Raw genomic sequence first — 25,378 nt, 5'->3', positions numbered from 1 at the left:
CACAAAGAGAAACAAGTATTTATTTATAGCTGAAACAGGAATGGGCCCATGATGTCCTATGCACGATCATGTAAAGTTAAATGGAGTTAAAGAGGGTCAGGTGTCAGACTAGGTTAAACTGAGAGTCTTTCATACTTACCTTCATTGTTTATAATCCTAAAATAGGTAAATAAGTAGCGTGATTAGGATTTTAATATACAATCTTGATTCAAACAGAGTTTCGAAGATGTTACTCGGAAAACTGTTCTCCAAGACGCTTCTCAACGTGGTTTTAGCTTTAATATTTATACTATTTTTCTGTGAATATCTTATATATTATATAGTACTTGTACAGGTGAGTCTCTATAACATCTTTATTTTTACATTAAATAAACAGATCTTTGACGAGATTAAAAAATTCTGATTTATGGTTCATAGTGTCAATGGCCTGCTTTAAATCCTCAAAAAGAAGACCTCGCTCTATATACAGACACAACAGATAGGCCAGTCAAAGCAATGTTTATTGCAGATACTCATTTATTAGGACCAAGAGAGGGACATTGGTTTGATAAATTACGAAGGTCTGTATTCCTCAAATTATATATTAAGAATATATTGTGCTTTGTTATATAATATTTATATCTATTATTTATATCTATTTATATATAATATTTTATTTGTTATATAATATCTATTAAAAAAGAATTACTAAGAATTATTATTCCAGGGAATGGCAAATGTACAGAGTATTTCAAACTATGATGACGATACACAGACCAGAGGTGGTTTTTGTGTTAGGTATATCTAATTTTTATATCGCTATTTCTTTTCAAAAAAATCCTTGTTTTTTTTTTAATATAATATTCAGGTGATGTCTTTGATGAGGGACAATGGTGCAGTTCCACAGAATTTGAAAATTATATACGAAGATTTCATTCTCTGTTTTATGTACCAACGGACACACGACTCTATGTCGTCGCTGGGAATCATGATATGGGATTTCATTATGGTAACATAAAGAACATATTTTCATTCAAATCAATCCAATCCAATTCATATATTTCCAATCATGTTTTTCAACTATGCTTGTCGTTTAATTTTCAGCAATCACGCCGTATCGTAATCAGCGTTTCATTAATGGCTTGAAAAGTCCAAGCGTGCGGCGACTGAGTATAAGGGACAATCATTTCGTGCTGATCAATAGTATGGCGTTGGAAGGAGATGGCTGTTTCCTGTGCCGACCAACTGAGATCGCGGTGAATAAAATAGCCAGTGAGCTCGTCATCCGTACGCTTTCGCGTACTAGCCAAGTCTCTTGTAGTTGATTAATTGTTATATAAATCTTTACAATCACATTACAGAAGATCTAAAATGTGCGAGAAAGATGAGCAATGATTGTCGCAATTCGAGCGCAATATCCAGATATAGTAGGCCTATATTGTTGCAAGTTAGTTATGCATATATGTATATTAATTTGTCTTAGAAATTAAAAAAATTTTTAAAATTAATATCTAGATTGAAAAAATAGACAGATATATCGGTCTCTTTTTTTTCTCAGCATTATCCGATGTATCGAGAATCGGACGAGATCTGTAATGAATTGGATCAGGCCCCCGATGAGATAAAGGCCATAAAGTTTCGGGAGCGATGGGAATGTTTGTCGAAGGAAGCCTCGGAACAAGTATATATTATGTGACAATTTCGTAGATTGCGATCATATATAATATTTGATAATATTGATGCCAAATTTGACGATTTTGCTTCATCAGCTTTTAGATATCTTGAATCCGCGACTGATCGTCGCTGGGCACACCCATCACGGCTGCAGAAGGATACATCGGGATGATGTTCTGGAATTCACGATCTCATCCTTCAGCTGGCGCAATAAAGTCAATCCGTCCCTTCTGATGGTAAATGTTGATTCTGATTTCGACGTTAACCCATTAGCAGCCAACATCTCTTATTTTTGGAATAAGATTTTCGATAATATTCCTTAAACTTAACTATAATTTCCATTATATTTTTATCTTTTTGATGATTGTGGTATTTTAATCTGAGATCTTTAGGAAAAATAGAACAATCGAAATTCTTATTGCAATATTTTATATTATAAAATTAAATATTCAATGGATTAGTTATCTCCATATGGAACACAATATATATGTGAATGTTTTTATTCCAGGGTACTTTTAGTCCAAGCAATTATTCTGTTTCAAAGTGTTACATGCCCGTGGAATCCACTGTAATCACTATTTATAAGATTAGTCTCACAAGTGTCCTGATATATTTTATTATAAAACTCAGACCGAGACGACATACTTATTCTCGTTTAAAGATGCCTTGAGTAATCTCTATCGTGACAAGTTCAATTGTGATGTTAAAATGCGAACGAGCATTAATTCTATATACAATATAATTTTAGAAGGCTATAATTCTTGAAATGATAAAGACAAATTTGTATACACTTTTCGTACATACTATTATCATTTGCATATTATTTACATTAGTAATTGTATAGAATACTTTGTGATATATATATATATATATATATATATATATATATATATATATATATATATATATATATATATATATATAATTTGTAACGATAATCATTATTAATTTCGATGTACATAGAACTCTGCTACAGAAAATACACAAGACACATTTATTAAAAAATTATATTGTATATATAATATTATAAGTATTGACAGATAATTTTATATAAATGTGTCACAAAAAAAGATCGATATTACAAATTAAAGTTTAAGAAAATTAAACACTCAAAATTTCTCATAATAGTATCTAAAGGCTAAGGAATGAAAACGTAATTGCAATACTAAAAGTAAATACACAAACTTTATATTATTATTCTTACTCACTATATGTGTGCTTATTATTACAACATCGGCCGACACATCTGTAAAATTGCATGTAATATGCTTTAAAAAGAAAATGGAAACAAATAACACTTTAAACTGGCTCATTCATTATAGACTATATAATACTTTCGCACATTGACCGTCACTAATATCACATTATTTGAATATTTTTACACAGTAGTGTATGCTTGTTCTCTCTCGACGAGACAAGGAACGATATTGATATAGCCAATGTTCAGTTTATGAATTTTATAGATTATTTTCTCATGTATGAATGTGTCATATATTGTAAGTACTTATTTAGAGAAAATCACGCTACTAAAAATCAAATAAAAATAATATATGTATTGTACAATGGAAGTTTTACAATCTCCCATTCCTTATTCGTATATTGATTAATTCACAATTCGATATACTTGCAGCCATCTTTTACAAATATAACAAAATTTACAAATAAATAATGCATGAAAAAAAAGATTTATTTTCAATAAATGTTACTATTTTAAAATAATTAAAAAAAAATGTCAAAAATAAAGAACATTTTTTCCTTTAAAAATGTATTAATTTTTCAATATATTTTTTTTTTGCCTTCCACAATCTTCATATTTGTAACAATTTTCGTACACAATGTAAACTCTGGCGAATAAGGAGCTTCCACTGCTGTCATGATGACAATGATAAACAAAAAATAAAAACCTTATATCGACACATCAAATATTCATATACATATTTCAGTAACAAAATCCTATGCAAATATTTGCAGTTTTGAAATTTCGTGGAAGATATAGATGCATACATACTTATTCCACTTATTGTTTCTATACAAAAAACTAAAGCCCTTTCTCTCTCTCACATTTTCTCTTAATTAAATTAAAAATCTAACTTTATTCACTCGTATTATTCTACTAATGATAATTTTGACTAGTCTATCTTGACGGCCGCATATATCTTTCTGATGAAAGCGTATGCAGCGAAGAAACCGATCGTACCGGTCAATAGCCAGAATGTGAGGACCATCAATGCAGTATAGCCAAAATACATGAGGGTTGGCACTAATTCAGTAATCTCCAACTTGGTGACAAAATAAAAGATGGAGTATGCCAGCACATAAACCGCTGATCCGCCGCTCACAATGAAGCTTCGCCACCACCATCTATAATCCTGCAGATGGAATGTTATAGTGTAGGAATCAGAATATTACAAAGCTATATTTTACAAAGTCAGGGAATGAAAGAAATATACTATCAAACTGCAAATGATAGAATTAATCTTTTTAATCTTTTTGTTATACTTACTTCGCCGCATAATTGGAAATAGACCATGACTATTGATATCTGCGAGCACGAAATTACAAGGATGCAAAAAACGAGGAATAAAAATCCAAAGAGGTAATAGAATTGATTTTCCCACAGTGCAGTTAGGATAAAAAAGAGTTCTATGAATACAGCGCCAAATGGTAGAATTCCAGCCATTAAAGTACTGCAAATAAAATAAATTGACTTCAAAAATATGGCGCATTAATTAATATATTTAGAAATAAATGGATTTTGTGTGTGTGTGTGTGTGTGTGTGTGTGCATAATGTACGTTTTTAATGACGATACTTGATACCAAAATTAAAGTAAAAATATATTAAAATTTAATCTTATTTAAACTTACCATAATATTGGATTCATATACCATAGTTGATCAGGAACTTGTCTAGGGATTTGATTTGTTCTAACTGGATGCGTGAAAGGCTGCTTACGGTAGCCAAAGAAGTAGCCAAGATAGACAAGAGGCAGAGAAATGCCAAACCAGAGGCAAAGCAAGGCTACCATGGTTGTAAAGGGGACTGCACCGGAACTATGCTTTCCCCATATGAAGAAATTTAGGAAGAAACATGTCGTGAAGACTATACCAGGATAAAACGTCGCTGTCTACAATACAATATTAATTTTTGAAATACAAAACAGCAATTGCTGTTAAAAACTACAATACTTTCCTTCAATATTAATTATATGCATATATATAGAAAAATACGAATGTATTACATGAAAATATATTATATAAACATTCATATGTAAAATATATATCCATTAAATTTTACCAATAGAGCGGCTCTTCTCCACTCCCGACCTCGCATCGTCTTGTATAGTCTTGCCGAGAAGTAACCGGCGATCAAGCCGGAAAACACATACAAAAATATCGCGCAAGTGCCCAAGGCTCCTCGACTCGCTGGTGATAGCATCCCCAGCATCGCGAAGACTGCAGAAACAGTCAAAAAATATATAATAATCTTCATGCATTCCACATTGAACTATTGAAAATTTAATTGTGCACCTACATATCGTGATCAAAGCCATGAAGAAAATCTGGATGCCGCTGCCGATCACGGCGGCAAATAAACGCGAGTTGGTCGGTGGTCGAAACACATCTCCGTGGACTAACTTCCAGCCAGTCTCTTCGATCGTTTCATCCAGACCTGCTAGACTATCGCTTTCGCCTGCGTTATAACGAGCAATGTCTCTCCTAAGTGTCCTCACCATGATCATTGTCAGAATTCCTGCGTGATTAACAATTCAAGAATTAATAAATAATTAATGTATAGTATTCTTAAACACATGGATATTATTATTGAATTCTTTTGATTAAGTATATATATTGTTTCTTGAAAATCATATTTTATATATAACAATTCAATACTCTCTCCACTAATTTGTAAATCATTAAATTTAATTTAATGTCACAGTGATGTATAATGCGTATAGAATGTTTCGAAAAATTATAACAGGAAAGTTAACAAGAAACCAAGTAATAAAAGCAAGTGATAGTTTTTCAATTACAAGAGTTTTAAAATCTTGTTTAATTGTGGTGATTATATTACCGGACAGGAAGAAGACAACAATGAGAGAATTGATGATCGAGAACCAATGAATCTCGACGTCGCTCATGCCCAGATATACGTCCCATCTGCTGGCCCAGCTTACGTCCGATTGTTTCCACTCCACCGAATAGAGAAAGAGAAGACTCGTGCTTTTTGGATTGACAAACTGCGGGTTCGCTTCGTTAGGTATTATGCAGGTATTCCCATCGAATTTCAATTGTGTTGTGTCGATGGATCGAGTTTCCACTTCGAATCCAACTACTCTAAATTCATCTCTAAATTCGTACAAATAACAAAGAAATGATTAGTTTTTATCGCCTTATTTTCTCTTTTTGGCTTTTTTCTTATTATTGTCCCGATTTACTCGAGTTTCAAGTATTAAATAACTTCATATCTGATTTAGATTGAATTTTTGTATATATTTAAATACATTGGAAATTAATTTATATAGAAAGCTGTATAGAATAAATACTTACTCGCCATGTTTATGATAACTTAATATTAACTTAAGATAATTATTGATATACACTTGATCGTTTATCACTCCACCTAAACGATATCCTTGATAAACAACCACATTATTTGTCTCTTTGTGTTTCTTTCTAGTAGCTGCTGGTAGGTTGTCTATTAATCTGAAAAAAAAAACCCAAGTTAAACAAAAATGAGCAAAATGCAAAAAATATTCTATTTTTAAACATATAACAATATATAACAATATATTGTTATATGTTTAAACAAACAAAACGCTAACAGATGAACAAAATATTCGTGTTGGATCATCTGGATAACATGTTGGGAATTAGCCTCATCCCAGGTCATCAATCTAGAGGGGTCGTGACACAACAATCTGCAACTGACATCTTCTCCCATTACAACCTCATATGGAGTATTTACTATCCTGAAGAAAAAAAAATAATGAGAGTTACAGAAAGAACTATTTTCATAAAATTTCCCAAAGTCAAAGAAGATAACATCAAGCTACCTGTCACCTCGCAACACCTCTCCCAAATTTTCAGACTTGTAAATAAAAATTTCTTTCTTGGGTCGACAAAAGGGAAGAGAATAATATTCATATGGTAATTGTGTATGGATGCTGGTCATTTTAACAGCTTTAACATCAATCTTCTGACCTTTCTTGAATTCCACCGGAGCGACTCCAGGTACGTAAAAGCCATTGGTCTCTATTAAGAGAGATATTACCACTAATACAGCACCATGCCTCTGTAATTTTCCCTGTATCGGCAAATTTAATTGATTGACGTTAAAATGTGACAAATAACATTGCAAAATATTATATTGAGATTAAGTCAGCAAAGTTTGCAAAAAGTAAAAAAAAATTTGCTTATGCTAAGATATTAACATTTTATCATGTAAATAAAAAAATTTGCTTATGCAATAAATGCTGCATCTCTTCGCCAATAAACTATTATAGCCAATTTTACCGTCGTTTTTTTTTTTATTATTTAAGACAGATATCTCCTTGTGCGAATCTAATGACCCACAGTACCCACACGCAATTGCGTAAACACAAACGTCACAAACATACACAGCGAAGTGAACCATTGTGTACATAGTTCGGGCGAAAAAAGAAATAGACGAAAAGGAAGAGGAACACGACGACATCTGAATATAAAGTGATGATCGGGCATCTTAAATCATTCTGTCAATCTCCGTTTGACAGCGGTCCGCACGCGCATCTTGCATCGCAGTGAAATGCGAGGTTGTGTCATAATCCGCGTGGCACATGACGCGTTAATTTCGCGAGATCGAAATCGAGATACCTTTCCGAACCGGTCAGACAAATCACACTTACCATTCTACGCGATACGTATCGTTACTTTTCACGAAGGCGCGCCACGCCGTCTCTCTTTCTCTCTCTCTCTCTCTCGCACTGTCTTGCCCTCGATCTCGTCGCCACCTCAAAATCACAAAATCGCTCACTGCGATATAACGTCGGGACGATAGTGTTGATAGACATACCCTCTTTTTCGCGCGTGCGCGCAATGATCCCAGGGATTTTTCCACGCGTGCGCAATAGTAAGATAGCGCAGATCTTTCTCTCTCCCTCCCTATCAATGAAATAAAACATGTCGAAAGAAATAGTTTGCAGATCTTTTTCGTGAATAAGTTGTTAAACGAGATGATAAATAGAGATATATAAATGATGATAAATAATAATATTTTGGTAATAATATAATTAGTACGAGATTTGCGATTTATTCAGATCATTTTCTGATGCGATTAATTATTTTTTTTTTTAAATTTTATACTTGACAATACAAGAAAGTATCGATAATAATTATATAATTATATATAACTATTTAAAAATATAAACAATTGTTACAGATCCCAGGAAACGCCGCATCGAAGCACGTGTCTGTCAAAGCGGTCAGTCACGTGACCGGTCGCTCGCACTACGCGTCGAAAAATTGCACGATCCGTCAAGAGTGAAGTCGCCGCGCTTTGAAGAATTTGAAGCGGTCGCGGAGCGTCGGCGCGCCAACGGTGATATCTAGGGAAAAAAATTTCCTAGCCACGCCAAGACGAGCGGAAACGCGAGATTCGCGAGAACGAAAAATGTCTGAAAAACATTATTCTCAGGACGGATCCTCAAAGTTTTTTCGTATTTATTATCGGTAATGCGCGAAAGAGGATCGCTTGGTGTCGCCGATCGCGAATATCCAGCGCACGGATTTCGCTATTCGAAGATGGCGCCGCTCGGCATCCTCGCCGCGCGAGCGGAAGTAGTATCTCGTTGAGACGCCAAACGCGATTTTCTCGCGCGACGAACCGACGCGATCGGTTGTTCGCGAGATCCGGAAAAATCTCCGTGCGTCGATCGGTGGCCACACCGACGATCCCGTGGACGACGTGTCGTCGCGGATCCTAGTGATCCGCGCGACGGTCGCTCCACTGACCAGACTTTTCCAAGCGAAAAAATATACCCCCCACCCTTCCCTGAAAAGAGGAAAATATCGTCCCACGTGGGGACTCGTTTAATTACAAGTTACGTTGTTTGGATATGCGTTTGTCGGGCTGATTTTCCACGCGGAAGCATGGTGCAGGTGAGCGACGTGCCCGCGGCGTGTTATCGTGGCGTTTTTCTGCCGCGCCGCGCGAATCCGGCCGCGTTTCTCGCGTCGGTTCTCGCGTCGGGAATTTTTGATTGTTTTTTTTTTTCTCTCTTCTTTCCTCCACCTCTGTCATCCATTAGTAAATAGGAAAGATGGCAGCAGATTATTGCGCTTTTTTCCCGTACTTTCGTCCCGGGGCGGACATTTTTCCCGGGACATTCACCGCGGGTGAGCCGGGGACTGTTATTCTCGTCGAAAATCTCAACGAAATCGCTCGCCGAGTGCGTTTTCACGATCGAAATCCGTCGCGTTTCACGTTTTTTGAATGAAACACCACCGTTGACGGGACGTACGCGGTTCGCGACGAGTTTTTATACACGGGCTCGTCGCCCTCCGCGAGAGACTCGTGGGTCGAACGAACATATCGGCGGAAAAGTTACTCCGCTTCTCGTCTCCGCGCTTAACCTATGCGTACGAAAATCGAATCCGACGTAAATAAACAAGACATCGTGCGCTGAATTTTTATAATATTCTGGAGAATCGCGCGGAAATAACTCGCGATGATCGTAAGATTCGTAAAATTTGTTATTTTTATTTTTCATTTTTTTCATATAATTATTATTTTATATAATTGCGACGATGTGTCTTGCAGGCTATTGATGAGATGGAGCAGAGGGATCTCCCACAGGCGTTCCGCCTGCTGGGAGAGATGAACGCTAATGTTCTACAGGTGAACCAGCTGGTGGATAACATGCTGGTGCGCGTGAAGAATGGCGAGATCTCGACGGACAAGGGCTTGAGTTTTCTCGAGATGAAGTATCACATGTTACTCTCCTATCTCATCAATCTTACCTACGTAGTATTGAGAAAATGTTCCGGCGAGCGTATCGAAGGTGATCCGTCGATTGATCGTCTGATCGAGATCAGGACTGTCCTAGAGAAAATCCGACCAATAGATCACAAGCTCAAATATCAAATAGATAAGCTCGTCAAGACTGCGGTAACCGGTACCATCAACAGCGACGATCCCAGTAACTTTAGGGCGAATCCCGACGCGCTGGTCGCCAAGCTTGACAGTGAAGACTCCGAGAGTGATCAGGAGGAGGAGACAGATGGCTTCAAACCAACAACGCAGCAGTCTAGGAAGTCTAACGTTTACGTGCCGCCGAAACTCGCTGCGGTGCATTATGGTCGGTTCTAATAAAAATATTTTTACTTATATTTATATATATATATATATATATATATATATATAGTATATATATATATATATATATTAAATATGTACAAGATATTATAATTTTTTTGATTAGGAACTTTTTGATATGTGATATTTAAATTACTTAGTTTTTCTCAACTGCTAATTTATTAATTATAATAAAATGTAATTTCTCTAGATGGTGATGAAACAATGGCGGAGAAGATTCGCAAAGCCAGCGAGAGAGCTCGTAGACGTGCTGTATCGAACACAGTTTTGCGAGAATTGAAGGAGGAATATCTGGATGCGCCTGTGGAAGACAGCCAGGGTCTGGGTGAGAAACGGGCGATTCTGGTACGCGAGGACAAACGAAAGATTGAATACGAAGAGAATTATATGACGCGTTTGCCCGTCACCAAGCAGGAGAAGCACAGACGTCGTCAGATGACGACTCTGGGAACTCTCGGCGACGAGATCACCACTTTCGGCGAGTCATCCGTCAAGTCCGCCAAGAAGAGAAAAGCTCAGAGGAAGGGCAAAGCTAAAAAGAGTAAGAAATCTCTCACGATAAATTTCGCAAAATTGACGAGATAAAGAGTTCTAAAGTCGCGAAATTCATTGCAGGTTTCAAGAAAAAGCGGCATCATTAAGAAACGACTTCGGGACTTTGGCGAAACCTGGAGTTTCATATAGCATTAACGATTAAGGTAAAAGGCAAAAAATAAATTTATTCGACTTCTTTGAAACAAAAAGCAGATGCCATTAATACTCGTTACTAAGTTAAGCTAAAAATAACATCGTAACATCTAGTAATTTAAAAAAAAGGGCAACATGTCGACAGTGGAGTAAAAATAGCACGATGGTAATTTATTACTGTATAAGACATACTAATGGTCGTGTAATTGATAATTCTAGTTAATAATGATTTTAATCTTTAACTGTTGTCTGAGAGAGATCAGTTTTGATCTATGGAGTTGAGAAATGAGATCCATCGCAAAAAGAACGGTATACTCGAGCATGAACGTGGCGAGTGAAACGACGCCAAACACAATGGCACATACGAGCTTAATGGAAATTATGTGTCGTAATAGGGTAATATTGTATTGTAATGTTGGATCGAATAGCGGACTAACGGCTCCAAGATTGAAAATGAATTACACGTAAAAGTTGAAAGCAGAACATTTTTCTGCTTTATTTTGAAATATTCTCCGGCTATATAGGAAAAGAGAAGGGAGGAAATCAGTAAATGCATAGCAGGAGAGACGCGATATTGAATTAATTGTTAACGGAAAGCGTAAAAATCACAAGACATTCAGCACAAGTTGGAAAATACGAGATTTAAAAAAACGAAACAAGAGAAAGGGGACAAAAAAAACATATTTATCTTTAGGAACTTTGCACACAGTTGGCGCAAAATGAGCAAAAGAAAGAAAAAAAAAGAAGCAAAAAACGACATTTTGTCGATATCGCATGTCTTAGGATTTTCTCGCTGTCTTAGAGTAGTAAAGTAGTTACTAGTTTTACTATATTATATGTATGTTTCGTTTGTGTTTTTCCCCTGGTGAAACTGTTGAGGCTATTATAAAAATATTTGGATGTGAGTCATGTTTTTACGTTAAGTCTCATTTCTCTCTTTTTTTCTTTTATTATCATTATTATTATTACAATGTGCTTGTGCATTGTATTTATATATATGTTGTTTTTGCGTTGGATTTAAGTCGTTAAACTTATATTGATGGTAATATAAGAATAACACGAGCGTGTCAAAATTCAAAATTGTCGTCATTGTTCTCAGATTTGATTTTGATTGACTGATTGTTTGATTTCTCGGAGAGAAAAAGAGAGGAGAGAGAGAGAGAAAGGGGGGAGCCTGTCATATCACACATATGATACAGATAGAAATGAACGGACGGACGAACGAACGAACGAACGAAGGAAAGAGGACCTTAGGGTGATAATCACTTCTGCAAACTGATGAAATAGGATATTTGTGCAATCAAATCGCGCGTATGGAATCGCGGGAGGAGGGGGGAGGAATCGTGTTAATCGATCCCTCTTAAATATATAGGTTGCATTTTTTTTCACGTTGTTATTGCGCGTGTATCAACGAGCGGGTGGAAGCCTCGATTGCATCCCCCCGCAAGTGTGAAATGTTCCTTTTAAAAATAGCGAGAAAAGTTGAGCGACATATATTGTTCTATACAGAGACTATACACGTTAGAGATGTATGCGTTACATAGCTTATATTGCTCACATTCCGTGCAGAAGTGATCTCCCTTCAATCCCCCCGCCTTCTCCCCCCCGTGAAAGAAGTAATTAAACTCGAACTTTGCTGCGTATGCTGGCCAAGGGCTCAACCATCCATAGATATTATATTTTTTACAGAAGTGTTCATAGATTGAGCCAACTTGGCGCGGCGCCGACGATGTATCGCATGCCCTCCCTCTATCTCTCTCTCCGACGATCTCTGTGAGAACGAATTAATTAAAGGAGAAAAAAAAGAAAAAATGTGATAATGATTATTCATGAAATAATAGTTAAAAAGAAACTTAAACAAAATAGCACAATCGCTGGGCATTATTTACAAAGTGCTAGCAAGCCTAATGTCAGCAGCCTTGTCGTATTTGGTATTTAAAAAAAGAATGAAGTTTGAAGACGCCGAATTTTATACAGATGAATTTCTTCTTTGCTCTTCTAAAGATTCAATTACGTGGCTAATATATACGATTGTTGGTCGCGCGCACGAGAACGATGGACCGTCTCGAATTTGTCCGATATTTGGCGTCCTCTTGTTTCATTGCATAGACGATAATTTTGTGAAGCGTACTTATGATCGACGCGAGCCACGAGCTTAAAACAAAAGGATAGACAATTCCAATCTTTGTGACTCTGTGAAATTTCGATTACTGCCGACTACTGTGTATCGATAGCAGACGATCTTTTGCAATAGACGAAACATATATTCCTCCTACAAGGCCTGAGACATTTGTATTCTATAAGCTGGATTTTTTATATATATAACACACACACACACACACACACACATATATATATATATACGCGCTTTGGGCTCGTGGTCGCAAGTGTGATAAGATACGCGAAGGAGTATTAATACGATACACACATATCCACACGCAAATATAGAAGCAGCAAGGTAATAGGATTATTACATTTAATACACTACCTCAAATCAATAGAAATATGGATTTACAGTAATAAAAAAAAAATAAATTCCACAGCGGACAACTTATATATTTTTTTTTACACATGTACCGATCATCGATGTTATTTTTTACGGGACCGCAAAATCTCCGCCCCTTGACACTTCGTCGAGGGATGCACTTAAATAGATATTTATTCATCTTAAGTATGAATTCTCGCCTATCTATGATAATCCTGAGAGACACGAGATTAAAGAGAATTTTATAATTCCGTGATAATTCGTATTTCCATTTGTTGATTCTGTATAGAAGAATACAGTCAATATTTAAATTCCCTTGTCCATTCCACAAGTCTGTTTCAGTACAAAGAAGAGATGCAATATATATATATATATATATATATATATATATATATATATATATATATATATATATATATATATGGCTGAGAAAGAAATCGACATGCAAAGTTATATGTATGATTGAAATTCACTGATTGATTTCGTGCACTCGAAGATCCACACTGTGTTTCTCAGGATTAAAAGAGAGACCTACAAATGTACAAATGTATTAGAAAAGTGTATTGTGTGAGAGCGTTGCCGCTGCGGATTTTAAAAAGAAGTAGTCCTTCAAATCCAACAACGCTGCCGAATGCCGAACTGAAAAAAAAAATGAAAGAAAGAAAAGTATTAAGAAGAAAAGTATCTTTGCAGCAGAGACGAGATGATGATAGGGATGATTTATTGACTACATTCATAGTCTTTGAAGAGAGAGAGAGAGAATACGATGTTTAATTTATATATTGGTGAATTTTTCTCTCTGTAATTTTGTGTATACTATATAAATGACAATTCTCAACGTATGTGAGCGAGAGAAATAGTTGCGAGAAAGAAGAGCGAGAGAAAAATAAAGTGAGAGAGAGAGAAAAAGAATGTGTGTTTACCTTGTACATTTACAAATTGTGGTTATTACGAATGAATTATGATTATTAATTATTATTATTATCACGGATTATACTATGATTATTATTATCATCATGTAGAATGCTTCTTACTGACTGAATAAAATGTTTTCAATGTCATGAACAGTTTATTTCATATTTGCTTAACTAGCATTCAAATATAGCAGATAAAAGAATTTGTATATTAAAGAAATGGATTAATAATGATGATGATAATCCAATTTTTTATTTGGGAATTTTTTACTTAAATATAATACTAAATTTTCATCTTATTTTCATTATGTCTCCATATGCATCTGCAATTAGATCATTGAAGTAGAATAAAAAGTAGTACGTATTACATATACAAATTTCAATCTTTTTAGTGTTTCAATTATGTTTGTGACAAATATAGAAATATTTTATATACAAGACAGCATGAAAAACAAATATGCATAATATTCTTCCAACATTTCTACACTCCTACATTTTTCTATTTTCAATGTTTTATAAATGTATTATAAAATATTAAAAATGTTATATAGGTATTAATAATATTATATACAATTCAAAATTAATGAAATATATATTTATCTGATTTTTAAAACATAATGGAGAAAGCTAATTTTATATGTGAAATATTCAGTATTATTAGAAAGAAAGAAATAGAGGTAGAGACTTTGTGTTAATCACTGATTAAATAATCTATTTTTAATTCATCCAAAATAGTTTTCATAATCACAATTTTTTTATGTTTTTGCCAGACTTTTTTCTGTAAAGCTTGTATTTGTTTACGTAAATTTTTAATTTCTGTCCATCTTTCTTGTCTAATTGCTTCCATATTGGAGGAATTCATGTTCCATATTCTTTCAGGTGAAATTCTTGTTTCCTTGTTCTCAGTTGATTTTCGCAATTTTTGCGATAAGGAAGGCGATGTATTTGTTTCTTTGTCACATACTGAATCTGATATAAATTACTATTAACATTCTATACACACATTTTATAATTATTTATCAATAAATATGTAATTCGTCAAACTTACGGATAACAGAATCTCGTTTAAAACTATCATTCATTTCCATCTTTATATTTAAAGGGTCAGCTAGAATTGTTGCTGAAACAAAATGGACTTAATTTTATTATGCTATCAAAAAAATTAACAATTTATATTATAAAATTTACAATTTTACAACTAGAAATGTATAAAAGAATAAAATGTTAGTAAAGTTATACTTTTATCTAATTGTGCAGGTAATGTATTTCTTTCACATTTTATAGCTGTTACATTGTCATAGAATGTTTCCTCAAATATCTATAAAAAAATACATTGATCAGAATTATAATTTTATATCGTTTTCTTTAAACCTTACAAAAGTATCAATTATATATTATTATTGTAGTTTAAGTTGTTAAGTAGTATTAAGTTATTTTACGCACACACACACATACACACACACATATATATATATATATATATATATATATATATGTACACATATATTTTAATTAAGATACTTGCATGTGGAATGGCATTTTCTCTCAATCTTACATATACTAAAGATGTACGGTCTATATATTTTTCCTTAAAGTGAAGAGAGCAAAGACGACTTCTAGTAGTAATATTTTTGTCTTCAAGTTTCATTATTCTTATCCATTCCGCTCTTCTAATAGGATTGGAAGGAAATCTGCAAAGCATGATAATATATATTTATTATATGTGAAAAGAGATAAGCAATCAATTTTTTTTTATGTTTGTTTAAGGTTTCTTAAAAATACAATAAATCAAGAAAAAATATAAAAAATGAAGAATTAACTAGAAATTACTCATGAAATCTCATGAAATCTTTTTTTCCAATATTTTCTGATATACAATCTATATATCAATATGATCTTATACTCACGAGTGAAACGTTATTTTCATTACTTTCTCAAATTTCATTTGCGCTGCAGTTTTTCCGCTAGGACTAGCGGTGTTTCTACATCCAATAGCAACGCAACGAGTAGGCATTTTATGTATATATGTTACAAAGAAAAATGTAAATAAATTATTTTGACAACTACTAATGACAATCTAAATAAGAGACCGAAACAATTCATAAATCATTTATTTGAAGAAAAAGATTGCGCTCTGATTATCGGCGTTTGGCTCTAAATTAGCTCGTTATACTTATTTGCGCATATTCAATATTCAGATTATCAGATCCTTCAAATTTAGTTTTTAAACTATTTTGCTTGCACATAATCAAAAGTATCAGCTGATTTCAGTAGCGTATATACTTCGCTATAATAAAGGGGATATCATTGCTTATTTATATTTTCTATAAACATTATAAAGATAATAATTCCTTTTCTATGCGTTTTTAAAGTAAGGAATTAAATTTGTACACAAACTTGTTTACATTCATACGACACACTTTTATATAATCAATACCAAAAAAAATGGAGTAAACTCCTGTGAAATTTAATTCTTTATTTTTCAAACATCCTATATATAAGAATAATAAAATTTCATATATCATGTGACACACATCATATCATTAACGTAAATATAAATAAAAATGATATAAAATTTATAGCAATTTATAGATTTTGTAAGAAGCGTTTTATATTTTTTTTATATAAGTGTCTTCCGCCTATGAATAGCTATTCACAAGACTCGTGCTATCCAAGCATGAGTTTGTAAAATATATCATTCGCCGAAGCGCATATTGCAATACATCCAAATTATGTCAATATGGTGCAGCCAATCACATTTGTTACTTCATCTTTCTTTTTTCAGGCTCATTTTCAGAACACACTTTAATCTCGACTTTACAAAAAATATTTCTCTCTCATTCCACTCTCATAATTCATGTTCATTTATCACGCTTCCCAACATCCCAACAATTGTTTACAATAACTGGATCGCATTGACAGTTAATTTAATAAACTGCAGAGATTATATTTTTTTTTATTTACAAGATGATTAGCGAGAATTTTATGCATAATTGGGATAACAGTTGAATTGTGTATTTATATTTCGTTCTTCGACGTAATACATCTTTGAGCTTTTAATAGATCTGTTTTATTTCGATGACATGTTGCCAAATAATACGTTTAACAACCGGGAATTTACGATCTGTGTTATTTTTAAGACAATTTACTTCGATTCATATTGCGAGGTAAAATTATCTCTTTGACTTGTCATTAGGTTTAATTCAAGTATTTCAAGTATTATTTATTTGAATTATCCTTTGCAGTTTTATTAACTAATTATATTTGCGGTTTTTCAAAGAGCACTATATTGTCAAGGGATGACTGGTCGCTGAAAGCTTGCCGAGGACATTAAAAAGGTCGCTCGAACATGGATCAGATCATCGACATAGATGATGTTGAAGATGGAATGCGCTCTTCCAAAAATACAGCAGTCAGTTGCGTCAACTCAAACTCGATATGCTATGTTGCGATCACAATCGCGACCCTGGCCTTCCTTGGCACCATAGTCTTCGTCTGCAGGGATTACATCAAAGTGCTCCTTTATTGGATCGAACATCAGAACGCCTGGATGATCGCTATCATCTTCATAGGCCTGTTCACGGTAGTGTCGTTTCCGATCGTGATCGGTTATCTGTTCCTCATCATCGCCAGCGGCTACCTGTTTGGTGCCGTGCACGGCATAGCGATTGTCATACTCTCCGCCAATCTCGGCATAGCCATAGCCCATGTCACTTTGGGACTGCTGTCCACCAGGCTGCCGATAGGCGCCCTCCTGCAGAGCGACACAGCGAGGGCGATACTCCGCGTTATCTCCGGGCCTCAAGCCTTCAAAATCGTGCTGTTCGCGCGACTCACTCCGATTCCTTTTGGTCTTCAAAACACTATTTTTGCAGTACATATATAATACATATAAATTATAGTATATTTATATATGTACATATATTGTATATTTATATATGTGTATGTGTAATTTTAGGTCAGTAACATAGGTGGTTTTCATTACCACATAGCGAGCGCGATAGGTTTATTACCGGCGCAATTAATCAACGTTTACTTGGGCAGCAGTTTAAGATCGATGCAAGATGTGTTGGAGGATAGATCCACAGCCGCCACCGGCTACATAGTTTTTTGCATCCAGGTACGTTTGTACCCTTTCATAAAAAAGTTTACATCCAAAGTAATAATCTCTCTTCATAATCTTATTGTTATTACAGATATTAGTGGGACTCTCGCTAATGGTTTATATCGTCCAAAAAGCACGAAAAGAGCTTCAGTTGACGTTGTTCAAAGCCGATCTCGCGTCCGTGGCAAATTCTCATTATATTCTTGATGGTCTGCCAGACTCCAAGATAATCTTAACGAATCTAATTGCGTAAATTTTCTTTACGCTCAAATTATAGGCAATTGCACTACAATCTTTTGCTTATTATAAACATAGCCCAGTTGAGATTCTTTTTTATATTATTGATATTTTTTTCATATATTCCTTTATATACTTCCAGTATTTTGCTAACTTACCAATAGTGCTTCTAAAAATCTAGGCTTTTGAATCTAGGTATTGTTGTACATGTACATGACATCCATAACAGGTATAACATGTATTAAGTCTTACCAAAGTTTTAATATAATTTTAATAATAAACATACGAAGTTGAATGGAGCACATAATGTTATCGATGTGTAAGCACGTATATTTTCGTAAATAATAATGGATGAAGCACAAGGGAAAGTCAACGCTACTGCAAATACCAGTGTATAAAGCTTTCTTGCAATAAGAGTGTATTATATAATTTATATACTGCTCATACACATATATACATTTAACATTGGTAGAGACTGAGAAACTTTACATTTATCTCTTACATGTTATCAATCAATTATTATTGGTCTCTTTCAGTTCTTTAAATCCAATTGTTAACGTGATGTTAATGTTTATGCATTTGTCCGTCTTCTCATGCGATATATATTGCATTTGTATATTATACATATATATACACATATATTATAATTATATATATAATTACATATGTAAATAATTATATTATAATTATATATTATAAAATTACCGTATATTATAATTTTATATATATATATATATAATTATCTCTATATGACAATGTCTTGGATGGAGAATACGTTCCAATGAATAAATTTGGAATTCTTTAAGCGAATTTATGTGTGTAAATAAATCCCAAACTCGTTAATTTCATATGCACTTTATAAACATTTATCTTTTTTTTCACCTGACTAGAGAGTTTTTTCGCGGCTATGTCAACATTTCATTTTGTTCACGTCTCGAAGCACGAAGAAACCAATGTTATGTATATCTCTGTACATGTATAATATTCTAGTCCTTCCAACTTCGAGACATCTATTATGTGTGTATTTATATATCGGAGGAATGGCAGCGGCACCGTTTCGTTTTTTTTTGTTTTTGTTTTTTACAACAGAAATTATACATACTTTTCTCTACAGCTCATATATATATATATATATATATATATATATATATATATATATATATATATATATATATATATATATTGCGTCTCTTAATATCCTTCTTTATTTTCTCTTTACAATTCCTTATAGAAACCTAGAGTAACTGGAATCACATTATAAAAATCTTTCACTTTCCTTACATCGTATAATTATATATTATATACAAAGATAAGCCACGTTCGGATCTTAGCAGTTGAATAATCTCGCTTCTCCTAACGTTTCATAATATACATATAGTTGCATTATCAATCCTCGTCTCGCTTACATATTTTTATAATATTTTTAAAGTCGCGAGGGTGATTACAGAACACAAGTGATACAATCATTATATACAAGATATTTCAGTCATCAACAAATAATAAAACAAGCGCGTCATCGCACAGAAGATTAGAATACAGAAAAAAATCTCATACGACTATCGTCAATATTTACATACGTAACACGAATCTAAGGACTTTGAAATTTATCTTTGCGTTGGAAAGAGCTAATAATATCTTTGGGAAAAAGTCGAAAAGGAAAAATGAGTCCCATTATCAATTCGCGTCGACATTTGCAATAATATACATTTTTAGCTTTTACATTTCATCTTTAAAAGGCATTCCTGGTGAATAAAAACTTATTCTTCAATTAAATGAACGCGGAAGAAAAGTATTAAAAAAATATAGAACTATCTGAGAAAAGATATTTTACAAGAAAAGAAAAGTGTCGATATATGAACAGGATATTTCATTCAACTCGATTGCCCGAAACCTCTGTTGCTTTTGTTGGCACGAAAAATATGTAAAGAAATGATTAATCAGTTGTAGAAAAACAGATATTACGGGCACACAAATCAGTGCACAAAATATCGCGTTATTCACACACAAAAAAATTAATTATATAATTTAAAAATATAATTAGTCAAGTAAAGTATAATTTATTAAATTAATTAGAAATTGAAATTATAATTAAGTTAACGAAATTATAATTAACTTTATATGGATCGATCATAATATTTTCTATATCTTCTTGTCACTATAGTCTTCTTTTTTAATCAAGAAATATATATTCGTTTCGCTAAATTTAAAATTGTAATTGAATTTAATGAAGCGAATAGTTTCTCTACCTTTCTCGCGTCAAAAATAATCGAGTATATATCGGTATTGAGTGAAATATCTTGCAAATATTAAATCGCCACGTTTCGATAAGAAACTTTCTTAGTGCATCTATCATCTCTAGCCTTTCATTCGATAAATATATTATTTCAGCTAACATAATAACAATTTTATGGCCGCGCTATAAACACATAGTTATACAATATGAAAGAAATAACCTATAAAATCAATCTTTAGCTTACTTATGTATTAGTTAACCAGTCGATTAGAAAGCTATCAATATCACAAAGTTCCAAGGGATTGATCTAACAAATAATACATAATCGTCAATAAGAATAGATAAGCAAAAAGGATGCTCTGTTTTGTAAAAGTCCTTTGTGGATTTGTAAAAAAAGAACTCTCCAACAATTCTAATAATTTATTTCGTAAAAACAAAAAAAAAATAAATAAATAAAATTGTTCAAAGCAGCTTTACCAACGTGCTGCAACAGTTTTTTCCCGCGATTAAGTATAATATATCCAAGGTAAAAAAACAAATCGCACCAGTAAAAGTATGGCAAAGTCCGTCATCGATCAGCAGAATTGTGACAACAAAATTCTCGTCTCAAACAGCAAGAACGAAAAAAGAAAAAAATAATGCACTAGAGAACATTTTGTCATTTTGTTTAGAGTCTTACGACCCACGTCGCTGCGTCCATTATAACGGCAAAAGATCGATCAGATTCGCTCGCGGTTGCGTCAACGATTCCGGGAAGAATTCCACAAGTTTGTCATAGAGCTCGGTTCGCAAATTATGTACATCGCGCTCTACGTTCGTACCTTCCTGCGCCGTTGTCGTGCCGGCCGCTACTTCATTCAAAATTGTGTTCGACTGGGAAGCGTCTTCTGACAAATTATTTTGTATCCGGAATAAAATTGACGTCAACAATTGAAACTGCAAGAAAGTAGCAACTAAAGTTGAATAAGATTTCGACACTTACGTTTAACGAATCGAATTTGGCCCGTGAATAAACAATAATAAGTAATGATTATATAAATTTCTCATCTCGATACCTCTCTCGTTTGCTGTGTATCATTGTGATCGATAATTTCAAAGATTTTCGTCTGCAGATACTCGAGAGCCTCTATACTGTTGCTCAAGGCGAGTTCCTTGAACTTATGCGTTCTAATGATCAGTTTGCATTTTTTCAAGATTTGTTCACCCGTAGGCCGGCGCAGTTCCAATTGCCAAAAGTCATCGAGACGCAGATTTGGTAAACAAGACCTGCCCGGATTGCCGCCGAATAGAAAATGAACCTGATAAAAAAGTGACTTTAAAATATTATCAATGAATTCATCATTGCGAATTTTTTATTCAAATAAATTATTCGATTGCAAAAATTATAACTGTACACTTTCAAACAATTTCCATACAATTTATAATAATCTTGCAATGTTACTTATCCAATAGCTTTAGAAAATATTGTAATATTAATTGCGTATTTTTTAATTTTTATAGAAAAGTTAATTTTAAAATTAAAATACTTGTATCGCTATTACTTAATGATTTACAAAATTTATTTATTTAAAGAAAGAAATCACTATAAAATTACGACATACCTTCCTTGTGGGATCATAAACAAGCTGATGCGCAAATCTCGGACACGGCTCGTAATCTTGCATTTTGCTCCAATATTTTTCGCCAACGTTCTCGTTGCGATATATGCATGACCATTTGCTGCTCTGGATATTATATACCCAGAAAGAGTTTTGCACGTTGTCGTCCCTCTTATCCTTATCCTTGCTCAGACCCTGAGAAATATTGTGTTGTTTCTATACATTGAATTACATTAAATATATGTATGATTATAATGATTATACAATAATATACATATACTTGTATGCAACCAATGTATGATTTATGTAGCCTCAATGATTTATATAATTTTAATAAATTATAAATTTCACTGAGTGTGTGATACAAACCGATAAAACGTAAATTTCGCCGAGTTCAGGATCCATGGTTGCTCTCTGTGTGAATCCGGCCGCGGGAACGTGACTAGATTCTTTGGTTGTGCCAAACTCATTGTAGTTTATGTACTCGATATGCTGCGTATCGACTTCGTAAGTGAAGAAGTCACTCAGATATTCCTTGCCTCTCTGACCTGCGAATATGTACAACTTTCTCGATCGCTGGAAAAATTACAAGCATTATTAATGTCTTGTCTAAAGCGCGCGTTTTCGCTCTTCTTCTTACTATTACATTTATCTCAATCAAAGATTAGAATACCGACCGGATGGAACAGCATAGAGTGACCGGCGCGGGATCTGTAGATCGGCATATCTTTCGAGCACGATTTATCGGCGATATCACAGGCGAGTCTAGTCCAAGTCCCAGTCGGCACATGATAGGAATACAATCCCGAGAAGTGCGGTTCTGGTATTAGACCGTGTTCGTCAGCACTGCGTGAATGAGAAACAACATCAGAACGAATTCATAAATAAACAGAATGCGAGTGAAGCCATTTTTTTTCAACATAACTTACTTTGTCGGATGAGCTAGTACTCGTCCGCCGAATACGTAGATGGTGCGTTTCTCTACATCCATCGACATCTGATGATCGAATACAAGCGGCGGCCCGCCCATAGTTCCTGTATCCTCTGAGATCTGCGTCCATTTGTTCGACTCAATGTCGTAAACATAAAAATCACTCTTCAGATTCTCACATGTCCGATATTGTGTGTCCAGATACCTGCCTAACGTGAAGAGCTGTCGTCTTTGTGGATCTAGGCACATCTTGTGACACGAACGCGCGCTCGGGCCACCCTAAAATAACACAGATTGTAATGTATGCAATATATGTATGCAGGTATAAAGAGATAAAAAGTGAACTGCAGTATATCAGAGCATATCGTAGTAGAATTAAATTTATTGAGTACTACCGACCATCGCTTCGGTATCCTTGCATATCAACGTCCATTTGCTGACTTCTATATCGTAAGACCATAGGTCGGAAAGATCCTGATTACCATCCCATCCACCGAAGAGGTAAAGTACCTCGGCTGTAGGATCGAGTACCATCTGATGGCCGCCCCGCATTCCGGGCTTGGGCTCGCTAGATGATAACTTTGTCCAAATTGCTCTATAAGTTTGAGCATTGATATAATCGCTTAAGAGCCCCGCTAAAAATTAACACATTTAACGATGTTATAAGTGTCATGATTATGAAACAGATACAAAAGGAAGATTAAACGCGATCAACGCGCGTTTGGACTCACTCGAGAGCGCATTGCTGATGAAACGTTCCGCCTGCATATGATCTCCCTTAGTGACCAATAAATTGTACAACGTCGACAGTCGTGGATCCTCCAATGGAACGCCAGTTATCCTCTGCAGAGTCTCAACAATCTCTGGTTGTTCCATTTGTCGAAAGTGTTTCATACATAGTCGTATTATCTCCTTTTGCCGATACTACAATATAATGCGCATTATATTTTCATCTGTCACAATTAGAATTTACAATGAAATTTCCCATTTCATAATAGATTTACCATGTTGAACCACTCGAGACAAGGCCTTACAATCTTGAACTCATTGATACCGGTTAGTCTAATATGCCATATGGAAAAGTTGAAACTAGGACCCCAAGACTGCAGAGGAAGCACTTTTATGTATCGAATGGGAAAGCAATTTCCTCCATTTCCCAAAACATGCTTTAAATCAAATGTCTCTGGTATTGAATCGTTCCTCAGTCCACTAAAACATTAAAGTTTAGGTTAGATAAACAACAAGCAAATTAATGCAAAGAATAAAATGTCGAAGCAAACCTTTCGAGAAGTTCCATCATGTTTTCTGGTTCCAATCCACCAAATATCTTAAACTTTTTTATATTACATACATGCGTTTTTTCATATTTACCAAAGGTGATGTATTTGACAATAGAAGGACTTTGAAGTTTAAGAATAAGGTACTGAAAAATCGTTGAAACAATAAGTAGTAACGCGAGAAACGATATAAGCGTATACGGACAATTCTTACCTGTGGATGATTGTCGATATCAGAGGACCAACGTGAAGTCTGATCCGACGGTATATCGACGATGATATTCCTGAAAAAAAAAAAAAACGAGTCGGTGAGGTGCGAGATTAGTACTCCTCGATCGCTACGATTTATATCGAATACAAAAAGAGATTATTCAAATCGGATCGGTTTTAGGTTAAGAGATCACGATACAGGGGGTTTACCTCCCCCATCGATCCCCAGAATAGCTGCGATACGACTTTCAGAAGCCGATTTGGACACTCACTCGGGTATATAACAGGAAGAATAACTGGAGCATTTGTAAATCCGATACTCCAACACTTTTTGAAAATCACCACTCTCGCTCGACGCCATGTTATACAAATGACATAACCTTCAACCGCTCTGAGATACGTCATAGATGTAGCAAGAAAATAGAGCGGCCACTCGATATAGATTCTGCACTTTCTCTTTTTTTTTCAAACGTTTTTTACAATTGGATTTTACAATGTTTATTGGCTATTGAAAAAACAATGAGGCTCTTCAATTGGTCAATCGTGCTGGTTAGGCACCGGTCGATATAAGTGGTTGTGTGCATAAAAATCTCATCGCTATTGCGCATGCGCGGGTTTTAGTCACAATTTTTCCATACCGTGTCCGTATCTTCTTTCTCGTTGTCTATGCTTTATTCGTTTGACGTCTGACATC

General features: G+C 34.4%; 6 protein-coding genes across 10 annotated transcripts; 3 read left to right on the top strand and 3 right to left on the bottom strand.

The window, feature by feature from the left end:
• The first annotated feature begins 94 nt into the window (after positions 1 to 94).
• Positions 95 to 2,519, top strand: LOC126856801 (metallophosphoesterase 1). Its single transcript, XM_050605668.1, has 9 exons — positions 95 to 334; positions 418 to 560; positions 707 to 777; positions 848 to 988; positions 1,084 to 1,251; positions 1,341 to 1,426; positions 1,538 to 1,660; positions 1,749 to 1,889; positions 2,162 to 2,519. Exons 1-9 carry the CDS (start codon positions 227 to 229, stop codon positions 2,321 to 2,323), a joined length of 1,143 nt encoding a protein of 380 aa, XP_050461625.1. The 5' UTR covers positions 95 to 226; the 3' UTR covers positions 2,324 to 2,519.
• A 310-nt stretch (positions 2,520 to 2,829) lies between these two features.
• Positions 2,830 to 7,721, bottom strand: LOC126856860 (transmembrane 9 superfamily member 4). 2 transcript variants are annotated; one of them, XM_050605775.1, is made up of 10 exons: positions 7,540 to 7,721; positions 6,709 to 6,959; positions 6,478 to 6,624; positions 6,203 to 6,358; positions 5,727 to 6,001; positions 5,187 to 5,405; positions 4,950 to 5,107; positions 4,520 to 4,779; positions 4,157 to 4,340; positions 2,830 to 4,022 (listed from the first exon to the last, which is right to left on the bottom strand). In XM_050605775.1, exons 1-10 carry the CDS (start codon positions 7,540 to 7,542, stop codon positions 3,783 to 3,785), a joined length of 1,893 nt encoding a protein of 630 aa, XP_050461732.1. In that variant the 5' UTR covers positions 7,543 to 7,721; the 3' UTR covers positions 2,830 to 3,782. The 2 variants fall into 2 exon arrangements, with proteins under 2 accessions (XP_050461732.1, XP_050461733.1); XM_050605776.1 differs by lacking the exon at positions 7,540 to 7,721 and adding an exon at positions 7,273 to 7,522.
• Positions 7,722 to 8,646: 925 nt separating this feature from the next.
• On the top strand, positions 8,647 to 14,240 carry LOC126856847 (neuroguidin). Of its 2 annotated transcripts, none has more exons than XM_050605747.1 (4): positions 8,647 to 8,791; positions 9,453 to 9,990; positions 10,198 to 10,548; positions 10,623 to 14,240. In XM_050605747.1, exons 1-4 carry the CDS (start codon positions 8,783 to 8,785, stop codon positions 10,646 to 10,648), a joined length of 924 nt encoding a protein of 307 aa, XP_050461704.1. In that variant the 5' UTR covers positions 8,647 to 8,782; the 3' UTR covers positions 10,649 to 14,240. The 2 variants fall into 2 exon arrangements, with proteins under 2 accessions (XP_050461704.1, XP_050461703.1); XM_050605746.1 differs by lacking the exon at positions 8,647 to 8,791 and adding an exon at positions 8,930 to 9,366.
• Positions 14,241 to 14,666: 426 nt separating this feature from the next.
• On the bottom strand, positions 14,667 to 16,467 carry LOC126856848 (uncharacterized). The gene is made up of 5 exons (XM_050605748.1): positions 16,001 to 16,467; positions 15,619 to 15,784; positions 15,333 to 15,411; positions 15,142 to 15,213; positions 14,667 to 15,062 (listed from the first exon to the last, which is right to left on the bottom strand). The coding sequence occupies exons 1-5, from the start codon at positions 16,105 to 16,107 to the stop codon at positions 14,785 to 14,787; spliced, it is 702 nt and encodes a 233-aa protein (XP_050461705.1). The 5' UTR covers positions 16,108 to 16,467; the 3' UTR covers positions 14,667 to 14,784.
• A 475-nt stretch (positions 16,468 to 16,942) lies between these two features.
• On the top strand, positions 16,943 to 19,568 carry LOC126856806 (transmembrane protein 64). 2 transcript variants are annotated; one of them, XM_050605678.1, is made up of 4 exons: positions 16,943 to 17,260; positions 17,339 to 17,967; positions 18,052 to 18,213; positions 18,290 to 19,568. In XM_050605678.1, the coding sequence occupies exons 2-4, from the start codon at positions 17,443 to 17,445 to the stop codon at positions 18,449 to 18,451; spliced, it is 849 nt and encodes a 282-aa protein (XP_050461635.1). In that variant the 5' UTR covers positions 16,943 to 17,260; positions 17,339 to 17,442; the 3' UTR covers positions 18,452 to 19,568. The 2 variants fall into 2 exon arrangements, with proteins under 2 accessions (XP_050461635.1, XP_050461634.1); XM_050605677.1 differs by having other exon boundaries at positions 16,944 to 17,260; positions 17,374 to 17,967.
• A 1,505-nt stretch (positions 19,569 to 21,073) lies between these two features.
• LOC126856803 (muskelin) lies at positions 21,074 to 25,082 on the bottom strand. Of its 2 annotated transcripts, none has more exons than XM_050605671.1 (12): positions 24,957 to 25,082; positions 24,689 to 24,758; positions 24,478 to 24,620; positions 24,202 to 24,406; positions 23,929 to 24,121; positions 23,597 to 23,832; positions 23,196 to 23,476; positions 22,944 to 23,112; positions 22,636 to 22,842; positions 22,270 to 22,482; positions 21,724 to 21,966; positions 21,074 to 21,604 (listed from the first exon to the last, which is right to left on the bottom strand). In XM_050605671.1, the coding sequence occupies exons 1-12, from the start codon at positions 25,043 to 25,045 to the stop codon at positions 21,368 to 21,370; spliced, it is 2,286 nt and encodes a 761-aa protein (XP_050461628.1). In that variant the 5' UTR covers positions 25,046 to 25,082; the 3' UTR covers positions 21,074 to 21,367. The 2 variants fall into 2 exon arrangements, with proteins under 2 accessions (XP_050461628.1, XP_050461630.1); XM_050605673.1 differs by having other exon boundaries at positions 22,270 to 22,461.
• Positions 25,083 to 25,378: the final 296 nt, after the last annotated feature.

Source organism: Cataglyphis hispanica, chromosome 19 (genome assembly GCF_021464435.1).
Source record: "Cataglyphis hispanica isolate Lineage 1 chromosome 19, ULB_Chis1_1.0, whole genome shotgun sequence".
NCBI classification, from domain to species: domain Eukaryota; kingdom Metazoa; phylum Arthropoda; class Insecta; order Hymenoptera; family Formicidae; genus Cataglyphis; species Cataglyphis hispanica.
Note: the sequence above shows the minus strand (reverse complement) of the source record. Positions and strands in the feature narration are given on the sequence as shown.

Coding starts and splice junctions, on each gene's coding strand:
- LOC126856801 (XM_050605668.1), top strand. CDS start 227: ATGTTACTCGGAAAACTGTTCTCCAAGACGCTTCTCAACGTGGTTTTA. Junction 778..847: donor AGAGGTGGTTTTTGTGTTAG/GTATATCTAATT, acceptor TATAATATTCAG/GTGATGTCTTTGATGAGGGA. Junction 1,427..1,537: donor GTAGGCCTATATTGTTGCAA/GTTAGTTATGCA, acceptor TTTTTTTCTCAG/CATTATCCGATGTATCGAGA.
- LOC126856860 (XM_050605775.1), bottom strand. Junction 6,002..6,202: donor AGTTATCATAAACATGGCGA/GTAAGTATTTAT, acceptor GTACGAATTTAG/AGATGAATTTAGAGTAGTTG. Junction 4,341..4,519: donor TATATGAATCCAATATTATG/GTAAGTTTAAAT, acceptor TTTTATTTGCAG/TACTTTAATGGCTGGAATTC.
- LOC126856847 (XM_050605747.1), top strand. Junction 9,991..10,197: donor ACTCGCTGCGGTGCATTATG/GTCGGTTCTAAT, acceptor TAATTTCTCTAG/ATGGTGATGAAACAATGGCG. Junction 10,549..10,622: donor GAAGGGCAAAGCTAAAAAGA/GTAAGAAATCTC, acceptor AATTCATTGCAG/GTTTCAAGAAAAAGCGGCAT.
- LOC126856848 (XM_050605748.1), bottom strand. CDS start 16,107: ATGCCTACTCGTTGCGTTGCTATTGGATGTAGAAACACCGCTAGTCCT. Junction 15,214..15,332: donor ACCTGCACAATTAGATAAAA/GTATAACTTTAC, acceptor ATTTTGTTTCAG/CAACAATTCTAGCTGACCCT. Junction 15,063..15,141: donor TAAACGAGATTCTGTTATCC/GTAAGTTTGACG, acceptor AATTTATATCAG/ATTCAGTATGTGACAAAGAA.
- LOC126856806 (XM_050605678.1), top strand. CDS start 17,443: ATGGATCAGATCATCGACATAGATGATGTTGAAGATGGAATGCGCTCT. Junction 17,968..18,051: donor TTCAAAACACTATTTTTGCA/GTACATATATAA, acceptor GTGTAATTTTAG/GTCAGTAACATAGGTGGTTT. Junction 18,214..18,289: donor ACATAGTTTTTTGCATCCAG/GTACGTTTGTAC, acceptor TTGTTATTACAG/ATATTAGTGGGACTCTCGCT.
- LOC126856803 (XM_050605671.1), bottom strand. CDS start 25,045: ATGGCGTCGAGCGAGAGTGGTGATTTTCAAAAAGTGTTGGAGTATCGG. Junction 24,759..24,956: donor TCTTCCTGTTATATACCCGA/GTGAGTGTCCAA, acceptor TTTTTTTTTCAG/GAATATCATCGTCGATATAC. Junction 24,621..24,688: donor ATATCGACAATCATCCACAG/GTAAGAATTGTC, acceptor ACGATTTTTCAG/TACCTTATTCTTAAACTTCA.